General features: G+C 33.4%; 2 protein-coding genes across 3 annotated transcripts; one reads left to right on the top strand and one right to left on the bottom strand.

Moving 5' to 3' along the window:
• Window positions 1-337: 337 nt before the first annotated feature.
• On the bottom strand, window positions 338-17667 carry LOC125671942 (E3 ubiquitin-protein ligase RNF181-like). The gene is made up of 6 exons (XM_048907943.2): window positions 17366-17667; window positions 13303-13353; window positions 13097-13185; window positions 7402-7520; window positions 5932-6006; window positions 338-3906 (listed from the first exon to the last, which is right to left on the bottom strand). Exons 1-6 carry the CDS (start codon window positions 17497-17499, stop codon window positions 3847-3849), a joined length of 528 nt encoding a protein of 175 aa, XP_048763900.1. The 5' UTR covers window positions 17500-17667; the 3' UTR covers window positions 338-3846.
• Window positions 17668-17824: 157 nt separating this feature from the next.
• LOC125671944 (biogenesis of lysosome-related organelles complex 1 subunit 2-like) lies at window positions 17825-26604 on the top strand. Of its 2 annotated transcripts, none has more exons than XM_048907946.2 (5): window positions 17825-17888; window positions 21899-22012; window positions 22116-22235; window positions 25462-25566; window positions 26434-26604. In XM_048907946.2, exons 1-5 carry the CDS (start codon window positions 17858-17860, stop codon window positions 26463-26465), a joined length of 402 nt encoding a protein of 133 aa, XP_048763903.2. In that variant the 5' UTR covers window positions 17825-17857; the 3' UTR covers window positions 26466-26604. The 2 variants fall into 2 exon arrangements, with proteins under 2 accessions (XP_048763903.2, XP_048763902.2); XM_048907945.2 differs by having other exon boundaries at window positions 17846-18836.
• The last annotated feature ends 819 nt before the right edge of the window (window positions 26605-27423 follow it).

Raw genomic sequence — 27423 nt, 5'->3', positions numbered from 1 at the left:
CAAACTTGAAAGCCCTTCACCCAAGGATGCTTTTGGCCAAGTTTGGTTGAAATTGGCCCAATGGTTCTGGAAAAGAAGTCGAAAATGTAAAACGTTTACATACAGACAACAGGCGATCAGTAAGGCCAACTTCAGCTCAAGTGAGCTAAAAACCCATTTCTTCATTTGCATATATGTACATGTATTAAAGACAAAAAAATTTTGTAAGTTGGAATAAACAGGCTAGCTACCAATATCTTGGCTGATTTTTGCAACGTCAGATATTGTTATAAATCAACTCCCTTTGTTAATCTCTACAGTAAGACGTAAAACAATATACAAATAAAAAAACCACACATTGAGTTTAAAATTGTATTTATCAAATGCGATATAAGAATTACTTATAACTGACCTAACTTTGAGATCAATATTCATAGTCACATTAAACACTCTAAACCACAGTCCTTATATTATGGTAGCATGACCTGGATTTACAAAAATTCCCCGACTCTGTTCAAATTTAAACAAGAATTGGATCGGAATAAAAGATAAAATGCGCCACGTGATTGCCGTCTAAATGAGTAACCTTTAGACGTCAGCATAGCTTCCGGTACCTTAATTTCATTTCTTTCTTATACACATTGAATATAAGACATATTGGTCCTCGACAAAACAAAGCTCTTATTCAGTTTGTTACTGTATACAGAAATAATTAGACACATTTCTGGAAACAATCAGTAACAAACATAATAAATGATGATACAATTCCTCACCGATAGTTAGACCATTCTTGGCACATTGATTTTGACTACGGTTAACTCCATTTACCTATCAAGATATAGGGCTCACGGCGGGTGTGACCGGTCGACAGGGGATGCTTACTCCTCCTAGGCATCTGATCCCACCTCTGGTGTGTCCAGGGTCCGTGTTTGCCCAACTATCTATTTTGTATTGCTTATAGGAGTTATGAGATTGATCACTGTTCGTTATCTTCACTTTTCATCACCCTTCAGCAGGTCAAACGAAGACCCAACACCATAGAAAATAATCTAATCAATGCATTGTAATCAATATATTACAGATATCAGATATGTTTAACAGATTAAAGATATCTTTTATTGAATTAAAATGATATCAGTTGAATTACTGCATGCATAAGTTAGTTCAATGATATCATTAATTGAATCACAGCATGCAATACATGTAATTCAATTGATGATGTCTTCAAATAATTAGAAATAGTGTATTGGATTCTGGAATTATTTGAATTCTTGGGATTTATATAACTGTTGGAAAAAGTGCCAAGTTACAACTAACAACAAGATATGATTATAATCTATCAATTACCGGGTATAAAGTCTCCCAAACGAAGAACTGGTTGTGTAAAAGTGGCTTTTTCTGAGTACCACTATTTTCCTCCCTTGACAAAATCCATGCCAATTACAACATCATTTACAAAATCTAAATCACAAAGATTTTGATTTTGAAATTTTTCAAAAAATCAATTTTTTCTTCAGTAAAACTGGTGTCACTTGACCTTGATCCTAGTTTGTAGGTCCCAACATACTTTATCATTTTTGATGATCCCAAATCTTTATCAGTCCCAGTTCTAAAGTTATACCAGATTTATGTTTAAAGTCAGAATTCAAGGTCACTGGAGTCACTTGACCTTAATACCAATTTGTAGATCCAAGTATCATTTTATTATTTCTGAAGATTCCATCACTTTATCAAACTTAGTTCTTAAGTAATACCAAGTTTATGATCTAAGGTCAGAGGTCAAGAACTTTGGAGTCACCTGACCTTGATACTAATTTGTAGATCCCATCATCCTTTCTGAAGATCCCATGTCTCTATCAGACCTGGGCCCTTATTCACAACATATCTTACGACTAAGATGAAAAAAAGAATTCTGTCTGATGATCAAATACCGATCACAAGGTCATAGGTATGTACTCAACATTTATAAACCATGGATGTACTTTACATATTAATTAAGAAAGTCTACAAGAAATGAATAATAAGGAAATTACAGTGTTTGTAAATTTTGATCTTAGTCGTAAGATATTCTGTGAATAGGTGCCCTGGTTCTTAAGTAATATCAATTTTATGATCATTATTTCTGAAGATCCCACATCTCTATCAGACCTGGTTCTTAAGTAATACCAATTTTATGTTCTAAGGTCAGAGGTCATAGTCACTTGACCTTGATACTATTTTGTAGATTTTATCATCCTTTTATAATTTCTGAAGGTCCCATGTCTCTATCAATTTCAGTTCTAGATGAGTTGATATATTCAAGGTCAGAGGTTGAGGTCATTCAAGATACTTGACTTTGATACCAATTCGTAGATCCCATCATCCTTTCATCATTTTTTAAGACCCAATGTTTCTATCAGACCTGATTCTTAAGATATACCAATTTTATGTTCTAAGGTCAGAGGTCAAGGTCACTGGAGTAACTTGACCTTGATACTAATTTGTACGTCCTGTCATTCTCTATTCATTTCTGAAGACCCCAGGAATATATCTATCATATTTGTCAAGTTATATCTGTTGAATTTTGGAATGAATTTCTTTCCCATAGAGTTCTATGTTAAACCCCACCCCCATTTGATCCCATAGTTTTGTAAATTCTAAGAATCCCTGATTCCTATTATACATTGTTTTAGCAATATCTTTAAAGGGACTGATCACGATTTTCTTCCAAATTTTGTTCTTCACTTTAAATAATCAAAATATACAGTCTACTATGTTTAGAAGGTTTCACTAAAAAATTGAGGTTATTCATCATGACAGAGGCTCATCATAGATAGTTTATTATTTATTTTTGTAAACAAAAATTGAGGTGTGTTATTGTTTACGGGGTTTTCAAAATAAATGGATATTCATCCAAGTTTATTATATATCATATCTCAAGTATTCTTTAGGTAAAATGTGTCATTTAAAAGTTAAAATTTGTAATTGTACTATATGAAGATGCTTTAAATTACAAAATTAACGTTTCACTAGTTTGTTTGTTTACATAAAAAGACTCGAGTCTTTGTTTACATAACACAGAATCAAAGCTAAAATATTGCTCATATCCTTGCATTCAGACGGTCCAAATTTTGGTTGTCAACATTAAATGAGCTATATTTTTTATTTTTAACATCAAAAATGAAAAACATTTCATTCGAAAAACGTGAACCAGTCCCTTGAAGTATGAGTTGATTTGGCACTACTTCTTCCATCATTTACAAATTGCACATATGTATAAAAAAAAAAAAAAAAAAAAAAAAAATACATACAACTAATCAAGTCAAAGTACATATACATACATTGCATATAGTTTTGATTAAGAAATAAATTTGACTTTTTGAGAAAACATGAGGGTATGAGCATCAATGTTTCACGCCAGCACACTTTTCAAGAAGCGTCAATGCACTTCATGAAGTATATGTATGCTGGCGTAATGTGTCACAGTTCATGCCCTCAAATATTTTTAAAAATGATATTTTTTACATTTACATTAATTTTACTTTCGCTTCGGTCAGAATTCTCAGCCATTGAAATAGTTATACTATATCTATCAAGATTCATACGCACATTGTTCACATTCATGAGGAAATTTCATTTCAATTGGTAACGATATCAAAGGCAAAGACATTTGAAATTCAATTATCTTGGATGACAAAATGTTCAACAATATATCAAATAGTGTATAGATGACAACTTTGGATTTGACTATTGATCAGTACATTGTATATATATGAGTACGCTTGATAATAGATTTCATCCAACACTACACAGCCTCTACTTTGCTCTCTCACAGTACACAATTGCACGTAATTATCACTAAATTATAGATATAAAGGAAACTTCTGGTTATCCGAACATGGAATCATGCAGAGTGTCTATTTCAAACTCCCGTTGTTTCGCTCTCGCCTGTCAATAGAAATATTCAGCAGTGGTTATAAGTTGATGAGAATAGATACTACACTTTGAGCCAGAAGGCCGAGAAGCGAGTATAATTTGTATTTGTTCAACAAGGATACAGCAAATGGTTTTTTGGATTCATTCTAAAGATTAAAAAGAATCTTTGTCATTGTCATCAAAGTTTGTAAAACTATTGTATTATATATACTAAGTATGCGCTTTGAAGATGAACCAAAAATCTCTGTTGAGATGGTAGCTCTACTAATTAGGTATTTCATGATGAGAATTTTTTTCACAAAATGGACAACTAAACTCCATATCAAACTGCAGAGCATAAATTAAAATACTTTTCATTAATAAATTTGTCAGTCATTTTTGCAATCCATATACAAAAAGGAATAGAAAGCAGTTTTTACAACTTACAAGTTCCCCCTCCAAACAGTGATACAGTTTTAATACTTCTACTCTATATAGCACAAATCTCAATAAATAATGTGAGAGAATTTTCGTACAACTTAAGAGAGTTCAATTTCTGATTTGTGTTAATTTGTTTCTTTAAATTCATTCATCATTCCAATCTGGGTACATAAAATTCAATCAATTTCAGGAAGGAGGAATAAATTATACTATACAAAAATTATCCCCCTTAGTAACATTTTCTATTAAGGAAATCCTACAATGAGAGAAACCTTCTATAGGAAAACGTTTCCTACAATACACTACAAGTTTCCTACAATACACTACAACAATCCTTTTGTTTGGAGTTAGACTTCCCTTCAAGGAAAAAACATGTAATGAGAAACTGTGGAAAATGTTATAGTATATACACAGAAAAATTTTCATCGAATAATTTAAAACTGGGTTATGCATCATCCCTGGGGGTGTATTACTAGCTATCAAATAATAATAAAAAATATATATTTATAAACAAGAAATGTTTTAGAAACATATATGCCCCCTGTGTGGAAATATTGAAAGAGGTCAACATTAAATTCAGATTGTAATGGTAGTGAACAATTTGGGACACCAGTTTACCAAGTTTGATGTCTACCATGTGACCTTTGACTTTGTGACCTCAAAATTAATAGGGATTGTCTAACAGTGTACCAAGTTTGAAGACTATTCAGTGAAGAGGTCTCAAAATATTGAGTGGATAATATTTTCTAATGTGCAAAAGAGTTAGAAATTACCTTGGACCTTTGAACCATATACATGTACCTCAAAATCAATAGGGGTCATCTACACCTCAGGGGGTATGGTGTACCAACTTTGATGATTATCAACCAAAGAGTTCTCAAAATATTGAGTGGGCAATATTTTATTGTCTCAAGTATAATCTGTATATGACCTTTTACCTTGTGACCTCAAAATCAATGGGGATCATCTATGCCTAAAGAGGTATCAGTGTACGGTACCAAATTTGATGTCTATGAAGCAAGGGGTTCTGAGGATATTGAGCAGATAATATTTTCTTATGTTCAGAGTAGTTTGAACCCCTAATCTTTGTGACATTAAAATCAATAGGTCCTAGGGTCTCAAAATATAGAATGGACAACACTTGGGTCTACTGACAGACTGACCTACAAATGCAAATCATTATGCTCTTTTTCAGGAAAAGGGGGAGGGGCATAATGAAATCAAGCAACAGCTATGGAAAAAGTAGTGATAAAAGTCAATTATGCAGAAATTACCCTATGTCTCAAATGTTTACACATCACTAACAATAGTAAATACATGTTTACACATTGCCAGTATTATAGAAATACACATATTTACACGTCGCCAGTATTATTGTAAATACACATGTACACTGTAACACAGCCTAGACATTATTCTTTATATTGTACATATTTAGGTTCCTATGCCAAGTTGAAAGATTGGTGCGAATATCTATATATATATAATACATTGAAATAGCACTGGTTTATTAATTCAAAAAAAACATTAATAAAAGTAAATAGTCATGTATCACTAGAAATGCTAGCGTTCTGTTTTCATGATTAAAAATTATATCACTCGGGAAAACTTTCCTACCTTGTGTTTCTTGAAGTTTTCATAATCAGGGTCATCTGTGGGGAACTCCTCTCTACACATGGGACAATTATTCACCTAACAAAACATCACATGGGGCAATTATTCACCAAACAAAACATCACATGGGGCAATTATTCACCTAACAAAACATCACATGGGGGCAATTATTCACCTAACAAAACATCACATGGGGCAATTATTCACCTAACAAAACATCACATGGGGCAATTATTCACCTAACAAAACATCACATGGGGCAATTATTCACCTAACAAAACATCACATGGGCAATTATTCACCTAACAAAATATCACATGGGCAATTATTCACCTAACAAAACATCACATGGGGCAATTATTCACCTAACAAAACATCACATGGGCAATTATTCACCTAACAAAACATCACATGGGGCAATTATTGACCTAACAAAACATCACATGGGGCAATTATTCACCTGACAAAATATATGGGGCAATTATTCACCTAACAAAACATCACATGGGGGGCAATTATTCACCTAACAAAACATCACATGGGGCAATTATTCACCTAACAAAACATCACATGGGCAATTATTCACCTAACAAAATATCACATGGGGCAATTATTCACCTAACAAAACATCACATGGGACAATTATTCACCTAACAAAATATCACATGGGGCAATTATTCACCAAACAAAACCACAGACAATTGCATCGCTTGGGGTCGAATTTACTATTAAAGAGTAAAGGTATAGAACTCAAAATATAGGGTACCCAAGTTAGCCGATGTAAAAACAATAAACCAATTGACATAAAATTCTACTTTGTATTCTAATATATTCATACATACTCAATCTACATTACTACCAAAGTTCATCCCGAAATTCCAAGATATGCAGAAATGAATTCGGAAAAATGCCTAATACTTTTTGGTCGACTTTTAGCTGGGCCCTGGCACTATACGACTATACAGAATGTTTGAACATTGCAACAAGCTATAACATAGAATGTGCAGCATAAGATATCATTTCTAAAATGAATTTCTTAACCCAGTTCATAAAATGAAGTCCGTAATAGCTCCAAGTGACTAAAAATTTTAAAACCATCTGTACTTTCACCATCACAGCCATTACGTTAGTTACGACTAATTACCCCAAAAGGATGAAAGAGACTCAAATATTAATTTTTTATCAATAATTAATTATAGTACATAAATTGTGCTAATAACAAGTATTTATAAATATACAAATGTCTTATTATGTCTACTTTTATCTAAACCACATTATCACAAGTGTTTGACGATTTATAATAATTATGTTAATTTAGGTAGTTAGTGGCACCGATCAAAATAACTCTCTAGCTAATTCCTTGTTGAATACCTACAATTGATTTCATTTTACAAAATTAACCTTGGATATCTCTGACAATGTGGATAAACATGCTCTATGAAAAACTGAATTGCTTTCTCCACAATATCTTACTCTTTGTAGCCAAGGCAAAATGCAGCTGGAATGGAATCTGTGGGAACATTTTGGTAATTCAATAGCCTCGTCTTCTTCATCAAGCAGTCCTAAACACACTGGACATTTCTTTTCCAAAGCTGAAATCCAAAATGTCAACAGTAGTATTATTCCTTCCTTTAAAGGACACATCTCGTGTTTTCAAAGTATACAGAATTATATGCATTTTGTCTTCCTTATGCTTATAGAAATTAATTGTAATAGTTCGTTCGCTGAAGTATTCCGATAATTAGCCACAATACGTGGTACAGTGACGTCATATGCGACCTTCGTCGATCAACTTGTTGTAACAGTAGTGTTAGATATTTTTAAAACTCGGGTTTTAGGGGCCTAATTTATTTACCATGGATAACATTTATTTCGATGTTGATAAATTTCCAGAGTCTTATATCTTTTAGCCACCAGTGCATACAAATAGCGACCCAAATGTAGCGAGAAAAGCGAGTATGAAATCTGCTTAAATTTGCGAGTAAATAATGTTTACATCGGATCCCTGTCTAAACACAATTTGGTAATGCCATTTCTGTAAACAACTGTAATTAGCGTTGTTGCTTTTCTAAAATAAACAGTGCAATTATTATTAAATTTATTTTTGGAGAAGTTAGATAGGCCTAAATTATGATACGATTATGTATCATTGACAACTAGGCCTACTGTCACGGGTGCATTTCGAAAAAGAAAAAATAATAATAATGATCAAACTTATTGTGAAAATCACAATACTTTTAAATTATTTTATTAAAGCAATTTTATTAGGCCTAATCATTAATTTTTGTTACGTAGGAAGTGGGAGCGTGGCGTGCTGTTGTTGTAAACACGTACATGTACGCGTTCCTTAAAAAAAATGAAAGCATTATAATTCATTTCAAAGTCGGGAAATATTATATTTTATTATTTATAATTGAAAGTTCAATTATCTTTAAATTTCTTTTTTAAAACTACCAGTTGGTAGACACTGCTAGCAAAGTTCTGCCTATGTTGTTACAAGGTGAAGGTCAGTTGGTGCGAGTGTGTATTGAATTCGAGAGCAGAACGGAAAGCATATGCCGTAGGCCTATATGTTACAGTGCGTAGCTTCGATAGAACCACTTTCTCGCAGTTTATCTACGTATTTGTCCAAGTGCTTGTTAGAAAAAGTACAGGGACAAATTTTACTGGGGGGTTTTATGGCAAAGTCGTTGTGCCGACAAAAAATATTCACGTCTTGTCCCTCATACATTCCTTCGAAAATTGATAAAAACACAGTCCAAATCCTCTCTACTGACAGCAAGTACACCCTTAAACGGCACAAAACACCCTAATGCAGTGTTATTTACAAGCTGTTATTGTGATAATTGTTTGTTTGTCAATTAAATCTAATCTGTTTATGAAATGGCTATCAACTGTTTTCAAATCTTCTCGCTCGAGGTCGCATATGACGTCACACATAATGGCGCGTAAAATATCGAAGAAAATATGCATATCGCAAGATTTGAATTTCATCGCTTTCAAACTCGAAAACTACGCAAACTGTTTCATTTAAAACACACGTAAAGTAGTTTTAGGCATGAAATGAATTAATTTTGCTGAAAAAATTAAAAAGTTTAAAAACATGCGATGTGTCCTTTAAGGTTGATCGATCCTCATGTGATGTCATAGTTTTTTGCAAAAATCTTAATAAATTAAACTTTGCGCATGATAGAAATATATCTTTCGGAGGAATTTTATTAACTGGATATAATAAAAAAATCTGGTAAACTATTAATACTGAAAAAGTTTATATTTTCCATAGATAATCAATTATTTATGATTAAAATAATGTTGTCAAGGGCAATAACTCCTATGCTGGAATTTCCTCTAATGGATGTCTATTATACATTGGTTTACCCAATATCCACAATTAATCTATACATATTTATGTATTATCAGTTTTTTAAAACTGTTGATATTTAAATTTTGTCGTTTCAACAAGTTTTTATCTATTTTTATTATTCTGTTTAACGCAAACGTGTAATTTTCTGATGTTGATGTATACTACTGTTTTTGTATGTCTGACATCTTTAAAAAGGTGGCAACATATATATTTTCTTTGGTTATTAATTAAATTAAACTATATTGAGTGGAAATTAATACAGTTTTTCCACTTTTAACCATTAATATTGATAAGTCACATGAGGATGGAGCTAACTTAAACTCTCTTCTAAATAACAATACATTTTCTAATTTCACTGGAGTGATGTCCAGAGGGATGAAATATGATGGGGATGAACTTTGGAACTTTGATTTAACATACACAATATGGAGTGTTTGTGTGTGTGTGTGTGTGGGGGGGGGGGGGGGGGGAGTGGACAGGGGGGGGTGTAGTGGACAGGGGGTACACTTCTTCTTACTTCTCTTTCCTTTTCCCCACTCACTCCCTCACCTTCCCCTCTGAATCTCTTCAGCTGTTTCCCCTCATCCCTCCTTTTCCCCTGTCTACACTACACATTCATTTATACTCAAGTTCTAGTGCATGTAAAGAAAGGCTATAGAGATATTTTTTAAAAAGAAATGGACAAAACATGTATCTCCAATACATTTCATTTCCAATGATGATACATTTTTTATTATTAGCGATGTTTCATTATTATGTTATATTTCAGTTTTCTGGTTAATTACATGTTATTTTCTGGTTAATTACATGTTATATTTCAGTTTTCTGGTTAATTACATGTTATATTTCAATTTTCCTTGTTAATTACAAATTATATTCCAGTTTTCCTGGTTAATTACATGTTATATTCCAGTTTTCCTGGTTAATTACATGTTATATATTTCAATTTTCCTGGTTAATTACATGTTATATTCCAGTTTTCCTTGTCAATTACATGTTATATTCCAGTTTCTCTGGTTAATTACAAGTTATATTTCAATTTTCCTTGTTAATTACAAATTATATTCCAGTTTTCCTGGTTAATTACATGTTATATTCCAGTTTTCCTGGTTAATTAAATGTTATATATTTCAATTTTCCTGGTTAATTACATGTTATATTCCAGTTTTCCTTGTCAATTACATGCTATATTCCAGTTTTCCTGGATAATTACATGTTATATTCCAGTTTTCCTTGTCAATTACATGTTATATTCCAGTTTTTCTGGTTAATTACAAATTATATTTCAATTTTCCTCATTAATTACAAATTATATTCCAGTTTTCCTGGTTAATTACATGTTATATTCCAGTTTTCCTGGTTAATTACATGTTATATTTCAGGTTTCCTGGTTACATTGTAATTACATGTTATATTCCAGTTTTCCTGGTTAATTACAAATTATATTCCAGTTTTCCTGGTTAATTACATGTTATATTCCAGTTTTCCTGGTTAATTACATGTTATATTCCAGTTTTCCTGGTTAATTACATGTTATATTTCAGTTTTCCTGGTTAATTACATGTTATATTTCAGTTTTCCTGGTTAATTACATGTTATATTTCAGTTTTCCTGGTTAATTACATGTTATATTTCAGTTTTCCTGGTTAATTACATGTTATATTTCAGTTTTCCTGGTTACATTGTAATTACATGTTATATTTCAGTTTTCCTGGTTAATTACCATATAGCGGGGTTTTTTTTCCGCGGGGTGATAAATTTAGCTTATTTTAGCGGTTAGATAGCTTTTCGCTAAAATAACACTCACCAAATATGCACCCAAATGCAACTTCAATGTTTGCAAGAGAGATAAATCTTCCTTGTCCTCCAAAATTTATTCCGCTAAAATTATTAGCACACCCTTGAATAATCCAATCGCCGTGGAAAAAGCCCACTATACGGTACATGTTATATTCCAGCCAGACCATGTTTTAGTAAATCCATGATATTCATTGCTCATATAAATAAATGACATTCAGGATTGGCCAAAAAACAGTTAAAAAACATAAAGTTTCCCTGATGGAGTAAAAATCACACACTCCAGGTTGACCGTATCTAGCAATACTTGCCAGAAGGTGATATCATACAATTTGTTAGAGTTTAGAAAAATATTGTTTGAGCATATGAAATACAGTTGATCTTTGGTGTCTCGGACATCGATATCTCGAATACCATGGATATGTCAAAGTGATTCGGAAGTTCCAACCACGTATTCTTCAAGTATTTAACATTCAATATCTTGAATCCTTGGATATCTCAAAGTTTTTATCTAGATCTCAGCAAGTTCGAGATAACGAGATTTGACTGTAGATGTGGTCTGCAGAGCGTTACAGCGACATTTTTAATGAAATTGAAAAAAAGAAAAGAAACGATAATAGGCAGGTACATACACGCATCGTCGGAAACCCACGGTTGATTACGTTTCGTTCCTCTCTCCATCACCCGTGGGTCCATTCATTCCTACTCGCTCGTTCTCATGAATAATTAATGAGGCAATTTGATTGGGCGCTCATGGAAAACCCTAAGCGAATTTGTCCAATCAAAAAGACGCTTTCGGCCCAATTTCGGTATGCAATTGCGGTGATAGCAAAGTTAAGTTAGTGCTACCTTTAAAAACAGATGAGTTCCATTCCTATAACGATTACTTTGATTGGACGATATTCTAAAATATTTATTCATGAGAACGAGCGAGTAGGAATGAATGGACCCACGGGTGATGGAGAGAGGAACGAAGCGTAATCAACCGTGGGTTTCCGACGATGACATACACGTAACTATCGCAGAATTGGAATTAATTTCACTATGTTGGAAATGTTCTTGTTACTTGTTTACAACAAAATCTAGCTAAAAAGAAATTCAGCCGAATTTTGTGCTTTGTTACATATAATCTAATAAACATATGAAATTCAGTATGATAAAACAAATAGTGCATGTTGTTGAGGGTAACATTGAAAATTTTCACCCCTCAAAAACCATTGTCAGAGTGAAAATTTTCAGTGTTACCCTGAACTGTATGCACTATTTAAACATTACAAATGTACTTTTGTTCTGTACATCATTAATGCTAGTGTTTGAAGTTGTTATCTTGTCTCTTAAAAAGATTGTGGTGATCTTGTATTGTTTCTATAAAATGATAAACAAGGGGCCCATGGGCCACATCGCTCACCTTAGTCACCTTGGCCCATATATAAATGTTCGCATGTAAAACTTTTTTGTGGCCCCAACCTACCCCCTGGTGCCATGATTTTTACAAACTTGAATCTGCACTATGTCAGGAAGCTTTCATGTAAATTTCAGCTCTTCTGGCCCAGTGGTTCTTGAGAAGAAGATTTTTAAATGACCCCACCCTATTTTTGCATTTTTGTGATTATCTCCCCTTTGAAGGGGCATGACCCTTCATTTGAACAAACTTGAAAGCCCTTCACCCAAGGATGCTTTTTGCCAAGTTTGATTGAAACTGGCCCAGTGGTTCTGGAGATTAAGTTGAAAATGTGAAAAATTTACAGACGAAAAGACAGATGAACGACGGACAATGGGTGATCAGAAAAGCTTACTTGAGTTTTCAGCTCAGATAAGCTAAAACGGGGACAAAACAATGCAGAGGATCACCTCATTCTGTAAACACAAAACCTGAGTAGTACAGTAGAAGTGCACAGTCATAAAAATCATACACACATGTACCATCACATTTCTGTATTCTCTCCAACTCTCTTATTGCAAAGTGATAAATATTAGAAGACAAACTGTTTAATATTTGATGCATACCAGCTTCTGTAGGGGAGATTACAGCTCTAGGTAATTCATCTACAAATTTTTTGGATGCAGGAGGGACTTTTCTCTCTCCACCAAATGCTCTACAACATTAGACTCTAGCATGTACTTGTAACTTAAAATAATGTTAAATAAACTACTTGGCAAATATGTACATGATGAATGACAAAAATTAGCATCAATACGTAATATAAACTTACGTCTCATACTCCATGTCCCACTCAGCTGCCAATCCACTGTCTAGGAGTAACCTTAAAGAGAAACAAGCATTCTGAGAGCATGGCAATATATTATCATAGTCCCCTACCGGTCACAAAAATTACTGGACTGCAACAATATTCGAAGTTCATTATGTAGGTTATGGTTAAGGGGGAAATTAGGGAACCAGGATAGGAATGGTTGGAAATACAATCTTTCCCCCTGAATTTTCACAGTTTTAATATCAGACAGACTTCTGAAGTTTATTTTGTTTCTGTTATGTGCATTTAAATACTTCATTGACCAACCTCAACTTAGAAATAAAAAGATCAGAATTAATAATGTGACCTTGAAAAGGAACCATGCAAATACAAATGGGGAGAAAGATCTTATCACAATATAAACAAAACCTTTCCAAGTGCAAAAGGTGTCATCGCTTCTGTGAAAGAGGCTTTTCTACTTTGAAAAATATTAAAAGTGATTGGTGGTGTCATTTGTCTAATAAGTTATGATACAACCATTGATCAACATCTTAAAAATGTCTTGACTTGATGGCCTACATGTGTGCTAGATTTAAAACATCAAGATGTTGTTAACAAGCACTGTCCCCTACCAATCGTCAATGAATATACAATCATGCGATTTATGTTCTTTGCTTGTTTTGAAAAAAAATATGAAAGAAATTATACTTTCATTTTTCATTATTGTACTTTATTTCCTGGATACATTGAATTACTTCCTGAAAAAATTACTGAAAATTATCACCTTCATGCAAAAATGCTAGTGAAATTAGTTGGAAAAGAAATCTGCCTATCTTGCTACATCAGGATATTAAGGGATGTAAATCTGTGGTGAGGGATACACGGGTAGTTTTTAAGTATGTCGGTCCCTACTTCATGTAGTTAAGTGGCATATATATTTTCAAATTGGTGCCATATGAAGACCAGCATATAAATATTAATGTTACGTTTATTCTTTAGAAGTAGCTCACTGATTACAAATGCAGAGCTCCTCGGTCTATATCCTGGTCACGCTCTGCTTCATTTTCTCTATTCCTGTTACATTTGGTATCATGAAATGCCCCTAGCCCTAGAACTAAGGTGAAAATGCTTGCCAAACTGACAGGAGAGAGCCTTGTCAAAAGTGACTAGGTAACTCGGTTGAGCACCCACCAGAGATTAATAGTAGGGCTAGAGCAGTCAATCAATATCTTGAGAAACTGTTGTTGATCCCCCCCTCCCCAACTTAATTTTACAAGCCAGGAGCAAGTTAAATACAATGTTCCAGATTGAGGGCCTGAAGTGTCCTCTTATAAAAAGCATAAATATTTAAGCATAAAAATTAAAAGCAATAAGAAGAAAAATGTAATTTATAACTGATCTATTTGAGGGGGTCCTAAACTATCAGAACTCTTCAGTGTTGAGAAGGTAAATATGAAATGGTGGCCGTTTGCAATGGCTTAAAAAAAATAGCCAACTTTATTTACTGTGGGATTTACACTATATAATGGTAAGAAATGCATGTTTATTGTGATACTAAGGGACTAGGATGTCCAGTGGCAGATTTAAAGGAGGGGGGGACTGAATTTTCCAATTCAAGGTAAATCGTGGTCTCTTGTTTAGAAAAATGTACTAAACGATAAAAGAAGCAATAATTCCTTCCACTCCTGGAGAAATAAATGACAAAATCTTTGTTCTTGAATTACTTTTATTGGGAGATTGGGAGAACTTAATTTTCCCCCCCAAAACCCTTAAAATGTGCTTCATTTTTATTAATTTTACCTTATCAAAAATGATAGAAAATGGAACAAATGACTATAAATAGGAGACATATTTCAAGCCCTATAAAATCCAGGAGCTTCCGGGGGCTTCTCCCCCTGGGCCCCACTAGGGCTTTGCCCTGGACCCACTGGGGGCCTCAAGGTGGCCCTCTAACCCCCAGCCTCATAAAGTTGCGCCCCCTCAATTCCTGGATCCTCCCCTGATGTCTAAGGCAAAGTTGAAGCAAATTAGAAATTCAGTTTAACTCATTTTAATCACAACAAGCAGCTGAAGTTCAGGTAAGATTTCCCGAATCACTTTGTGTGACACAGGTCTGAGATTCGGAAGAGGCGTCAGTCCAAATATCTAGCCTCGACGAATCTCACTGATATGATAATATTAAACAGGATGGGAATACTTCCCTCGCTAAAACGCGATTATTCCTCTTTAGTGAGAAAGTAAACATGATCATAAACAGGTGTTTTGGTGTCTTTATTGAAAATAATGGCAAATTCTGTGCAATGCAGAATAAGTGTGACACACACTCAACATGACGCGCATTGTCTCTATAAAATTGACAACACAGTCAAGAAATTGCATATCAAAGTTGCTGCGTAAGAAGGAAGCAATTTGAAATCAAATACACATCATGAGTGTTTTAGTTTTCATTGATATATTTGCATAAATTTCAGGCATTTTAGCACTTTTTCTTCTTTTGAGGTGAAACATGAAGAGATGCACTCCACGGGTGTTTTTCTCGGTTGTACTGTATATTTTTTACTCTCACTAGAGAGGGATAATCGCGTTTTTGCGAGAATATCTCGCTGTAGGTGAAGCGTTCCAAACCTATTAAACCAATTCAGTAGAGTCTACCATAAATAATACTCGGAAAAATAATTATTTTTTCTGGGGGCCGGATCGATTTGAAGACTGATTAACCAAGGGACGGATCGTCTAGAAATCCCTAAGCATCTGTGATTAAATCCCAGTATGGTCCTATTGCATTTCAACAAGTCCAGTCCAAAGACTAATTCTATCTACGTAGCTATTGATAACTATATACCTAGGTATTTAAACCTACTTAAAGTTGCTACTTCTACCTACGTTTACCTGTTTTTAAAAATATAAATAGATAATAATTAAGGCGCACCTTTGAAACAGGTCAGTCATTTTATGTATCATGTTGTGCATGTGCATAAATTTGAATACTTTACGAGGGTGGAGAATGTAGAGGAAATGCATGAAAAATTCCCCCAAAAACCTTTTATGTAAAAATGCATGAAGGTAAACTTTAAAATTAATATAGATTTGTAAGACATTCTAGACTTTTTATCACGTAGCTTTGATCCTAAGCTCCTAGAAAATGGAACTGGGTGTAGTTATTGATCAATGCAAATTTGAAAGGTTAGAAAGTAATCATTTCTTGTCTAATATTTCTGTGGTAGGCTATTCATCGTCAGTGTAAGTGAATCAAGAAATTTGGTACACACCATATTGCGCCGTTCCTGCATTTGGCCACAAAATGCAAGTAAAGGAAAAAGTAGGTAAAAATAGTTATCTGGAGTAGGTTTAAATACCTTGGTAGCTATAAGTACCTACGTAGGTAGAAATAGTCACAGGAGTCAGTAGGGCTGAAATGATATGCCCCCTTCATGATACAATACGTATTGCAATACTTATGCCACGAATCAATACTTTCAATACGACACACTTTACAGAAGAAACTTCTTTTAAAAGAAAAATTTAATTACCAAGATTTAAAATCATAATTTAAAAAGGAAAATGTTGCCAAATGGTAAGATGCCTGTTGGCTCTGTAGTTTAAACTGATAAAGTTCATTATTATTTTCGTCAGCCTCAAGGCAAACAACAGTCTGAACGTTATTCGACGCTATTTTGTCCCTCATGCAGGTAGAAATGATAATTACAGGCTGAGCATGATGTATTTTATTGCACCCATGTGTAATAAAGGTATCGAACCGAAAATCGTGGCAATGAATCGAACATTGAATCGAGTGTTTATATTGAACAGTATCGATATTTCGGTGAATCGTATCAGTCCTAGGAGTCGGCAATTTTATCAATAAAGTAGACATGTATGAGAAATAGGCATAAATACTACCACTGAGCTTCGCGAACGTACGCTACGCTCGCGAAGCTCAGTGGTAGTATTTATGCCTAGTTCTTATATATTTCTACTTTTCTTCACTGATAAAATTGCCGACACTTGTGAAATAGTCTTTGGACTGGACCTGTTCACATAAAAATCTAAGTATTCAGTACAATGTCCTCATGCCTGTCCTTACCTGGCCATGTGAAGCAAATGATTTGGTTGTTCACCATCTCTCAAGGGCTCACAATCGTGTTCATCAAAATATGATGCCATAATAAGTCTAGAAATAAAATGACAAGGCGATTTTGTGTTTTTATAAGACCGCATATATCACTATGGAAAATAATATAAATCGGGATGTAAAGTTAATTATTTTTCTATTTTATATCTTAAGGTAATGAACACATCAATGAAAAATTAAAAGAATAGCGTGAGAAGTTTTTGAAAAACTTATTCTAGCTAGAGCAAAGCCCAATTTTTAAATGATATGAGCAAAATTTAGACAATTCGACCACAGTTCGGTGTAAATTATTCATCTAGTGTATACAGTCAATATGAATCATGTATATATGACTAAATTATAATACACCTTTTATTCTTATGAATTTCATCGATGAGACACTTCATTTTCTCAAAATTTGTAGAATAAATACGACTTTATATAGTATGACTTATCTAAATAAAAATGGCAGACGAGATAACGAAAAAAGAAATAGGTAACATTTATAGGATTTTTTACTCATTTTCCCTAATTAATTGATAGATTACTATTGTTCATTAAACTATATAGGACTAAATCAACTGCATTTCTATTGTTGCCATTGGTAGATCTACCAGTGTCCTGACTGTCATCCAGTCGTAAAACATACGAATAGAGTTTTGTCGTTGAGAGAAAGGTCCAGTGTAACCTTTGTAACCATTGTAACTCTGAGTTTAAAGATAAGTGGGTTTTGAGAGAAAGGTCTGTAACCCTCGTAATCTTTGTAACCCTGAGTTTAACCTAATGTGTGAGGACAGAGCTCAATCAAAGTATTTTAACTATAGACATTTTTGATCCGCCAATTCATCAAATGCAGGAAACTCTGTCTTGTTTCATGCCGATTGTTTGGCCGTTCTTGGCACACTGATTTTGACTACGGATAACTCCGTTTACCTGATCAGGATATGTTTGTCCAGTTATGAATCTAGACACTAATGCCAATACTTTTTGCTTCGTCCTCAAGCACAGTCACGCAGCAAGACATTAATTTTTGTTTGAAGTGCAATAATATGAAAAGGTGTGCTCATTAATTATTGTAAAAACATTGTTATTTAAGTTTGTACAGCAATCAATGTAATAGTGTTTCCATTAATCAGTGAAAACTCTTTTAGAGTCTTTATAACTGCATTGTTGTGCAATCTTTAATCAGTAATCGTGAGCTTACAATAACCTAATTATTAGAAGTTTAAAAAAAACTCAAGAAGTTCAAAGAATTCTCAGAGCTTAGGAATATTTTTGATCAACTGTTTGAAACCAAGGGTATATAAGCCAATCTTCAAAATGGCCCTTCATTCTGACAATGGAATTTCTATGCCAGTACTGTCACCGGGAGGTCTGACCCCAGCAGCAAGCATTATAGAGTGTGAAAGGTGCAAAATGTGGCAGCATTGTACATGTAATACAGGTTTACCATTTTATTCATATTTCTTTGCTTAAGGTAGTACTCTGCATCATCATAATGGCTGACTTCCTTTAAAAACATGGGTGAAAAAATCGATATCAGAAATATTTGACTTTTTCTTTTCCATTTAAATGCCTTGCCGAGTATCTCAGTAGGTTAGAATACCGACTGCTGAACTGTAGGTCGCAGGTTTGAGTCCAGCAGGGGTTTTAAATTTTTTCAGATTACCTTCTACTAAAACTGTATTTTTTGACAAAATAAAGTAAATTTGAAAATTTTCAACTTCAAAAATCAAAATATTGTTGTACATATCCTCCACTTTTCATCTACATCAAATTTCTCTGGTGTAGCATACATCCTTAATGGTTGTTTCATCACAAAATATGTTATGTTAATCTGCAATCAAGCCATAAATACCAGAGAGCATATTATCGATAAAGGATTACTTGATGTCAAGAGGAAATTCGCAGATGAATTAAATAAATAACACATGGAAAAATTATAATTAAAAAAACGTAGTTACGGTAGTAATTATTTTTTCTGGGCCAGATCAACTAGGGGACGGATAGTCTAGGGACGGATCGGTAATGGGACAAATTGACTAAGGGACGGATTGATAATTGGACGGAACGTCTAGAAATCATCATTGATCGGTGCAGTAATAGTGTGTAACTCTAGTAACCCTTTCTAATCATTTTGTGATGTCAGATATCGCTGTTTATAAATTCATTCACTTCATTTCACATCACCATTAAACTCGATTCTTTCATCACCTCATCAACCATACCATAATCAAAATTTCATGAAGTTTTGTAACCTGACAAGCACCTTGTCGGTCATCTTCACTAGCCAAGGGTTTTCGGTCCACTCCTCTCCCCATTATGGCAATTCAGCAGCTCCACATAATTCATTCAATATGAATTCATTATGAAATATCAAATATTTCTCTCATAAATTAAAATGATTTCCTTGTGTCGTTCGGAATCGTCAGAATGAATATTATTCTAATACCCTCTACCTGTCATCTATGCTAGCTGTCATCGCTTTCTAATCCCGCCTACCTCATAATTTGATTATTCATCATTCCAACAAAAGAAAATTAATGGTTTCAGTCTAGTATTCCCCAAGTTCAAACAAAAGAAATTATATCGGTTTAATAATTTCATTTTTATCATATGGCCATGATTTGTTGTTGATGTTGCTCATTAATAGGGGGGGGGGGGGGGGGGTAATAAAACTAGAAAAATAATGTTTGTGACACCAAGATAATTCATTATTATATACTTTTTACATTAATGCTCATTGTATCCTTCTCAGGACATATATTGCGTATGGCTGCCTTCAATGTGCTTTTCACAAACTGAACAAAGACAAAATTACAATTCAGGAAATTGTCACATGGTTGCTTAAATAACAACACCAGCCCCTCTTTCTTGCATTGGAGCTTGGGCATGACATGCCAAATATAACATTCTTTCCATATAACACTGACAATTTGGACTATCATGTAATAATGTACAGTTATTGACTGGGTTCGAGGACAACAGCTGTTTTGTTTGACCCGAGAACGGGTCTGTTGCCCGAAGCCGTAGGCTGAAGGCAACCGATCTGTTCGAGGGTTAAACAAAACAGCTGTTGTCTGAGGACCCAGTTAATAACTGTTTTGTTATACACCTTCATTTTTAGCTTGTTTTTACTAGGTGCACATGGTTTGTTGACTTTAAACGGAACAGTGTGATTGCGTACATTTATCACCGATTCCACTAGTTTAAAAGAAAACATACCTAACATCCTAATTGATAATTATATTTTTTGTGTATCTACTCTGCTTTTCATCAACTAAATTCTGTATTTCATCATCAGTCAAATCAGTGAACCTCGCCATTACGTAAACAAATCAGCAGACCAAGAATCACTTGACTTGCGTATATAACAGCTTTAACACGAATAAAATTAAAAGAAGTAAACTTCATCTTATACAATTGATTCTAGAAAATGATGAACAAATAATTTTTCTATATTGAATGTTCTTGCTGCCCCTACTTTGAAGAATTAATTGAATTTCATCTTCCGTTGCTGTCACAAAATGTGCATCTGCTATTTCTCTTTATCCAAACAGCACGAAAAGATAACTCAAGTTAGCGCCATATGACGTCATCGGTCAACAGTTGATTTTAACAGTTCCCGGTCCAACAGTCGTCAGAACAGTAAAAAATGTTGGACTTTTTTTTGTAAGGAGTTATATAGGAACTGTTTTATAGGGGTATAACAAAAACCTTCTTCCAGTCATTGTACACAATTTTACTTGAACATATCATGACTTGCTGTTGAATTTCTTAACTTTTAAGTTTCACTTTTTAGTTTTAAATTGTGAGATTTTATAAACTGTAATAAGACAAACAGTACATGTTTTGTTTCAAATTCCATTCTCAATTAATTTAATATTTGTACATACAGCATATATACATGTACCCCAAATTTTATGTAAGTAATCAATCCGCATGGGGCGATAGGAATTGTGATGTAACACTGATGTTATTGTTCTACAGCACAATTCAGATTTTTTAATTTTTCATATGAAATTACGTCGGAATGTAAATATAAATTTATTTTGAAAGATATTGTTATTATACAAACAATCGTGCATTAATTGTTCATAAACATTGCACGGCGAATGTATGACAAGATGATACCCAGTAGTTTGTTTGCCATTTTGCAAGCAGGTGTTAAGAGTATTGGGAATATGGTAAAATGTCAACTTTAACATCACATTAACATATGAATGGATCAGTTTTTCAGGTATGAATGAAATAGAATTTATAAGACAAATACATTGTTATTTATTAATTACCTTGCATGTGGCCTCAAAATATGTATCACTGGGTAATACTGCCTGGTATATGTTAATGATGCAAAATAATCATGATATTAATACAAAAAGATTTTTTTTTAAATCTATTGAATGATACCAATCTATATGCAAAGCATGTAAGGTTGACAGTAAATTTATAGAGTACTGTTGGAATTGCACATTGTATTGTATAAGTATATTTTCCATTGTTTAGAGAAGGAAGTGGAGGTAGGAGAGGAGTTGAAGGAACCCCCTCCCCCTGATGTGGTGCAGCTATGTCGTGAAACATTCCAGAAGTCAGCTGAGTATCTTCATGGAGAGCTTGAAGGTATGCTACCTAATGACTGCATCAATCTCTTTCAATGGAGTACTAGTATTTAATTTTTTTCTTCTTGCAGTATTTTGATAAACATTTTCGAATGCATTGATAGGAACAATAGAGGATTACAAACTCTTAGAAGCCCTCAATAGAATCACAATCACAAAGTACACAGATATGAAAGAATTGACGGAGAACATCAGTAAAGGACTTCAGGACCTCAATGACAAATGTGAGTTGTAACAAGATGAAGTCCTTATTTTCTATTTCAAAATTATTGATATTCCAAGATTGAAAAAAGGAATTCAATGACAATATGTATATACATATGTTTCTTTGATATCAATTTCATGCATATTGTATGCAAGTGATTTTGTCATAGTGTTTTACGTATGGTATTTGGCCTCTCCTCTTGATTTTGTGTTACAATACCTTAGTCCTAGTGACAGTAAATGAAATCTATACCCCCCACTGACTAAATCTATATTGTCTCTTCATGTAACCTGCTAAAAGTATAAAAATTCCTGTGAAGCACTTCATGCATGACTTTTAAGTATAATTTATTTTTTGATAATGATATGTTCTGAGCAATGTATTGTGTATTTTATTTTTAAATCAAACGAAATAGTCTTTGGCATTAGTCTCAAATTAATGACAGGATGCAGGGATAAAAATTAAAAAATTCATGTATTTATACATATATGAAGTTCATGAAAAAGTACATACTGGACTATGTCTCCGCCATACAAAGTTTTAGATGACCTTTCGTTATCATTGGCCATCCGTTGTTGTGCATTGTAAACTTTTGAACATTTTAACTTCTTAGAAACTAGTGGAACAATTGTTAAAGAAATTGGTGTGCAGCATGGGTTAGGGAACATATACTTGTGAATCGCATGTTTACTGTCCCCTTGAAGCCCTGAGTGGATGGGGCCTGATCTAAAAGAAAAATATGATGCAATCTTTTAGAATCTTTCACTTTACTCCTGAAAATGTAACAAGACAATCTTGTTACATAGTCATAAGTAGCATAGGTTTCAGGCTCCTATCAAAATTGTGAATTTCATGACCTCTGGGTAAGGTGCTTGGGTCCTAAGGTGGATCTAAATACTAGTAAATGATACAAAGAAATGTATGAAACTGTGGATTTGATGCCAAGGGTAAATTGAATCTACACTACACAAGGATGCTAAATACATATCACTTTGTTAAACTGTATACAGCTTTATGGTATGCAAGAAAAAGTTTTTAAAAGGATCGATCTTCATACTCGTTTGTGCACTTGTGTGTACATGTATGTCTGTGTGAACCCCAATTGTACCTCTGTCCTAGCACTGGAAGAAATGGCAGAATAATAGAATCCTTTATTAGTACAAGTGTGGGATAGGAAATTCCACCGAGGATACAAGATTCGCAGTCTAGGACAAGGCTTTTATTAAAGTAAATAATAAAGAATTATTATTCTCCCATTTTACCCACAGTTTAGTGCATAAATTCAAGAGCTCTGAGAAAATTCTAAATTATCAAAATCCTAATTTTAACTTCTATGCAAAAACTAATCAGACAGGCAGAAAGAGCATAGCCAAAAATTGTTTACACTTTCAGTGTAAACTAAAATAAGCCAAAGTTTAGGGGAAACTGTAATAGGAATTCATGTGCTTTAATGAAAATAGCTACGGTATCTATCAACTGAATACTTTATTTTTATGTCGAAAATGGAAATCAGAATTTCTTGAATTATGAATGTTTAACAAAATTCTTATAAATGAGTATTGACAGAGGTGTAAGTTAAGTTTGTGTAATGTATTATCTGGTGAGAGAGTGAGTGTGAACAATTTTAGACAAACTAGAATCTTTAGTATCAGGAAGTTTTCATACAAATTTTGGCATTTTTGGACAATTGGAAAGAATTTTTAAACACCCTACTCTATTTCCCAATTATCTCTCTCTGGAAAGTGACTTGGCACTTCATATATTCTTAAGAAGACTGTGGCTAATGTTTTTGAAAATGGTCCCAGCAATTCTTGAGAAGATGTTGAAAATGTGAAAAGTTAACAGAAGATGGACAGATAACAAACAGACAACTAGATGAAAGACCAATTTTGATAAAAAAATATCACTTCAACTTTCAGCTGAGTTAAGCTAAAAAGTGATAGAAAGAATGGCCCAAGCTTCTTCATTGTGATGAGACATACAGAAGCTCATTCTTATTACTCTCTCTCTCTAAAAAAAAAACAAAAAACAAAAACAAAACAAAAAAACAACAACAAAACCAACAACAAAATGCTGACAACAACCTGTTTTCAGAGTTTGAAAGATGTAATTGTTGCACCATGTATATGTATATACAATACTTCAAACTCAGGTTAAAGAGGTTCGCACCTGACATTTGGAGCAATGTCAATTTTTTGGGAAGTGTATTTTTGATTTCTATGTTGAATGAAAATTAGGAACCTGAAAAGAAAAACTGGGGTTTTAATGCTTGTTATTAAGCTACAGTGTTCTAAACATGACCTTTTTGCACTTAAAATTTATTCAATTAAACTTGATTTATCTGTTGGTGTCAACAGAAATCAATCATTACATAAAATAGATACATTATCATGTCTTCTAACAATACAGATTAAAAAAAAAGTTTAATACAAGTAATGGAAATGAATGACCTTTTTGCACTTAATCTATGAAAAAATTCATGATATCAAATTTTAGAGTTTAAAAAGACATATTAGGACTGTCAATTTCTAAAATTTCACATAATTTTCAAGGTTTTGTCTTAAAATTTAAAATGAAACTTTAAAAAGTGGGAGTTGGAGACCAAATTTTTGAATTATTGGCGAAAATATTGAATTTTTATGCAAAATTCATTTTTAAGTCTAATCAGTGTTTTATTTGGTAAAAATATATCAACCAAATTAAATAAATTCCAACATTTGATCTTGTTCCATGTCTCAACTACTTGTATCATAAATTATAAAACTGAAATACATGTATAAGAGTATAAAAACAGAAGATATATCAGATAAACCAGAAACTGTAATATCACGCAGATTTAGAGCTTTTTGATTAATCAATCCTTCCACCACAAAATATAGTTCCAGCAAAACCCTTTCAAAATGTGAATTGACACAATTTTTTTTCAACTGGATAGGGTTCAGTAATAGATGTGTAATATGTTTGCATCAATGGGATCAGTATTGAACCAGTAAATACTTAGTTGTAGCATCCTGCGCAGTTGTACTCAGAAGCTCAGGAGCTAACTTCCTTAATGTTTAGAATCTTGAAGTTTTTGTTTTATGGCCCAATATAGATCTGAATTTGTCAAATTAACCCAGCAAGTGACGACAATATTAACCAGTCTAAACAGCTTGCATACCTTTAAATGTAAAACAAACAAATCATGTTTTTGGACTTGTGAAAAGGGAATTATACTCAATTTTTATTCAAATATCTGTTTTCAGATAGTAACCTTCGACCTTTCTTGGATCAGATCACTCAGATTGATGAGAATGTAACAGCCCTGGAGCAAGCAGCTTACAAACTGGACAACTATTCCAAGAGACTAGGTTGGTACTTGAAGTGTGAAAAAACATAACATATTTCAAAAAAAGTGAAATTCCTCCCAACCTATGAATGTTATATAAGACTTGAGTATAATTATAGTGAGGTTATGCAGTGCTCTGTGGATAAGATTTGCTGTTATTAATCAGGTTCAACATTCGACACTACTAAACCTGTAAAATGTCTTCTAGACAAGTTTAGTGTAAGGTGCATATGGTTTTGTGGACTATTAAAAGTTTTAGAACATAAAATGTTAAAAAATCTTATAAATACATTTTTAATTGAGCTGTCGAAATCTGTTTGAAATTTGCGCTTTAATACATTGGTGACCTAATAGCATTCCAAGTGTATTATTGATATTCATTATTGAAGGATGACAATGATTTTCTGATAGCTGATAGACTCGTCAAGAAGTTTACTAAGAAGACCCTAACCAAATAGTGTTCTTTAACATTATATACATGTACATGTAATATGTATGTCCCCCAAGGCTGAAGATCAGGGGAACATATTGTTTTTGGTCTATCTGTCAACAACTTTAATTTTAAAGTTGTCTTTCAAAATGTAGGGGATAGAGAATTCACATTTGAACCATGGGTATGTGACCAAAAGTCTAATGAAAAGCTTGACCTAAGCATTATCTCTGGGGTCACTAGGTAAAAGAGCATTACCTCTGTTACTATAAATACATATTTGGTTTCTCAGCAATAACTGAAGAGGGGTTTGGATTTGATTTGCAACATGTGAAAAGCTTGTCTGGGATTGCCTCTGGGTTCAAAAGGCAATACCTCTGTTTCAGAAGTCCCGGACAGTGTATGTTTAACACACACTTTTAGTTTTTTTTAAAATCAAATTTCTTTCCTTTTTTTCAGAAAGTAAATTCAAAGCCTTGGAAAAGAGATAAGCTGGATCCAGGATGTAACCTTGTAACTACACTGTGCAATAATTGACTGTAAAAATTATTCCTTAATGGACCATTTTTGATGTATATGCATTGGTTTTTATTGATGTTTATTTTCTAATAAACTTTTTCCCCATTGTAACTTCTGAGTTGTTCAAATTTGAAATTAGTTCCAAATTGTATAATGAACATAGCTAGGTATGAAGGTAGCTATAGATATGATGAAGGTAGCTATAGATATGATGAAGGTAGTTGGATATGATGAAGGTAGTTAGATAAGATGAAGGTAGTTAGATATGATGAAGGTAGTTAGATATGATGAAGGTAGTTAGATATGATGAAGGTAGTTAGATATGATGAAGGTAGCTAGATATGATGGAGGTAGTTAGATATGATGAAGGTAGTTAGATATGATGGAGGTAGCTATAGATATGATGGAGGTAGCTATAGATATGATGGAGGTAGTTAGATATGATGAAGGTAGTTAGATATGATGAAGGTAGTTAGATATGATGAAGGTAGTTAGATATGATGAAGGTAGCTAGATATGATGGAGGTAGTTAGATATGATGAATGTAGCTATAGATATCATGAAGGTAACTGAGTATGATGACGGTAATTAGGTATGATGGAGGTACATGTAGTTAGATATGATGGATGTAGCTATATATGATGCAGGTAACTAGAGTTGGACCTGTGTATGACTGAAAATACTTGGGCTGATTTGTTTCAGGAACTGTAATCACAAAGGACAGTCCTTTCATGTGTGTATCCATTCTTATGATGGCAAGCTCGGTCCGTCTACGCGCCAAAAAACTCGGTCGTCATATTTCCCCATACAAAGTCTATAACCTATAATTATTGCGCCTGTATCATATTGGATCTTCTAAATGTCATTTGTTGTTTTGTGTTTTATCCTATACTTTTGGGAGTCTCTAGGTTTAACTTCAATTGTATAAAT

The sequence above is a fragment of the Ostrea edulis genome, chromosome 4, assembly GCF_947568905.1.
Source record: "Ostrea edulis chromosome 4, xbOstEdul1.1, whole genome shotgun sequence".
NCBI lineage: Eukaryota > Metazoa > Mollusca > Bivalvia > Ostreida > Ostreidae > Ostrea > Ostrea edulis.
Note: the sequence above shows the minus strand (reverse complement) of the source record. Positions and strands in the feature narration are given on the sequence as shown.

Excerpts from the sequence above, each read along its gene's own strand:
- LOC125671942 (XM_048907943.2), bottom strand. The coding sequence starts at position 17,499 with ATGCGGTCTTATAAAAACACAAAATCGCCTTGTCATTTTATTTCTAGA. Across the intron at positions 13,186-13,302 it reads TGGGACATGGAGTATGAGAC|AGCATTTGGTGGAGAGAGAA; the intron begins GTAAGTTTATAT and ends CTAATGTTGTAG. Across the intron at positions 7,521-13,096 it reads AATCTCCCCTACAGAAGCTG|CTTTGGAAAAGAAATGTCCA; the intron begins GTATGCATCAAA and ends TTTGGATTTCAG.
- LOC125671944 (XM_048907945.2), top strand. The coding sequence starts at position 18,713 with ATGGCCCTTCATTCTGACAATGGAATTTCTATGCCAGTACTGTCACCG. Across the intron at positions 18,837-21,898 it reads GCATTGTACATGTAATACAG|AGAAGGAAGTGGAGGTAGGA; the intron begins GTTTACCATTTT and ends TCCATTGTTTAG. Across the intron at positions 22,236-25,461 it reads TCAGGACCTCAATGACAAAT|ATAGTAACCTTCGACCTTTC; the intron begins GTGAGTTGTAAC and ends ATCTGTTTTCAG.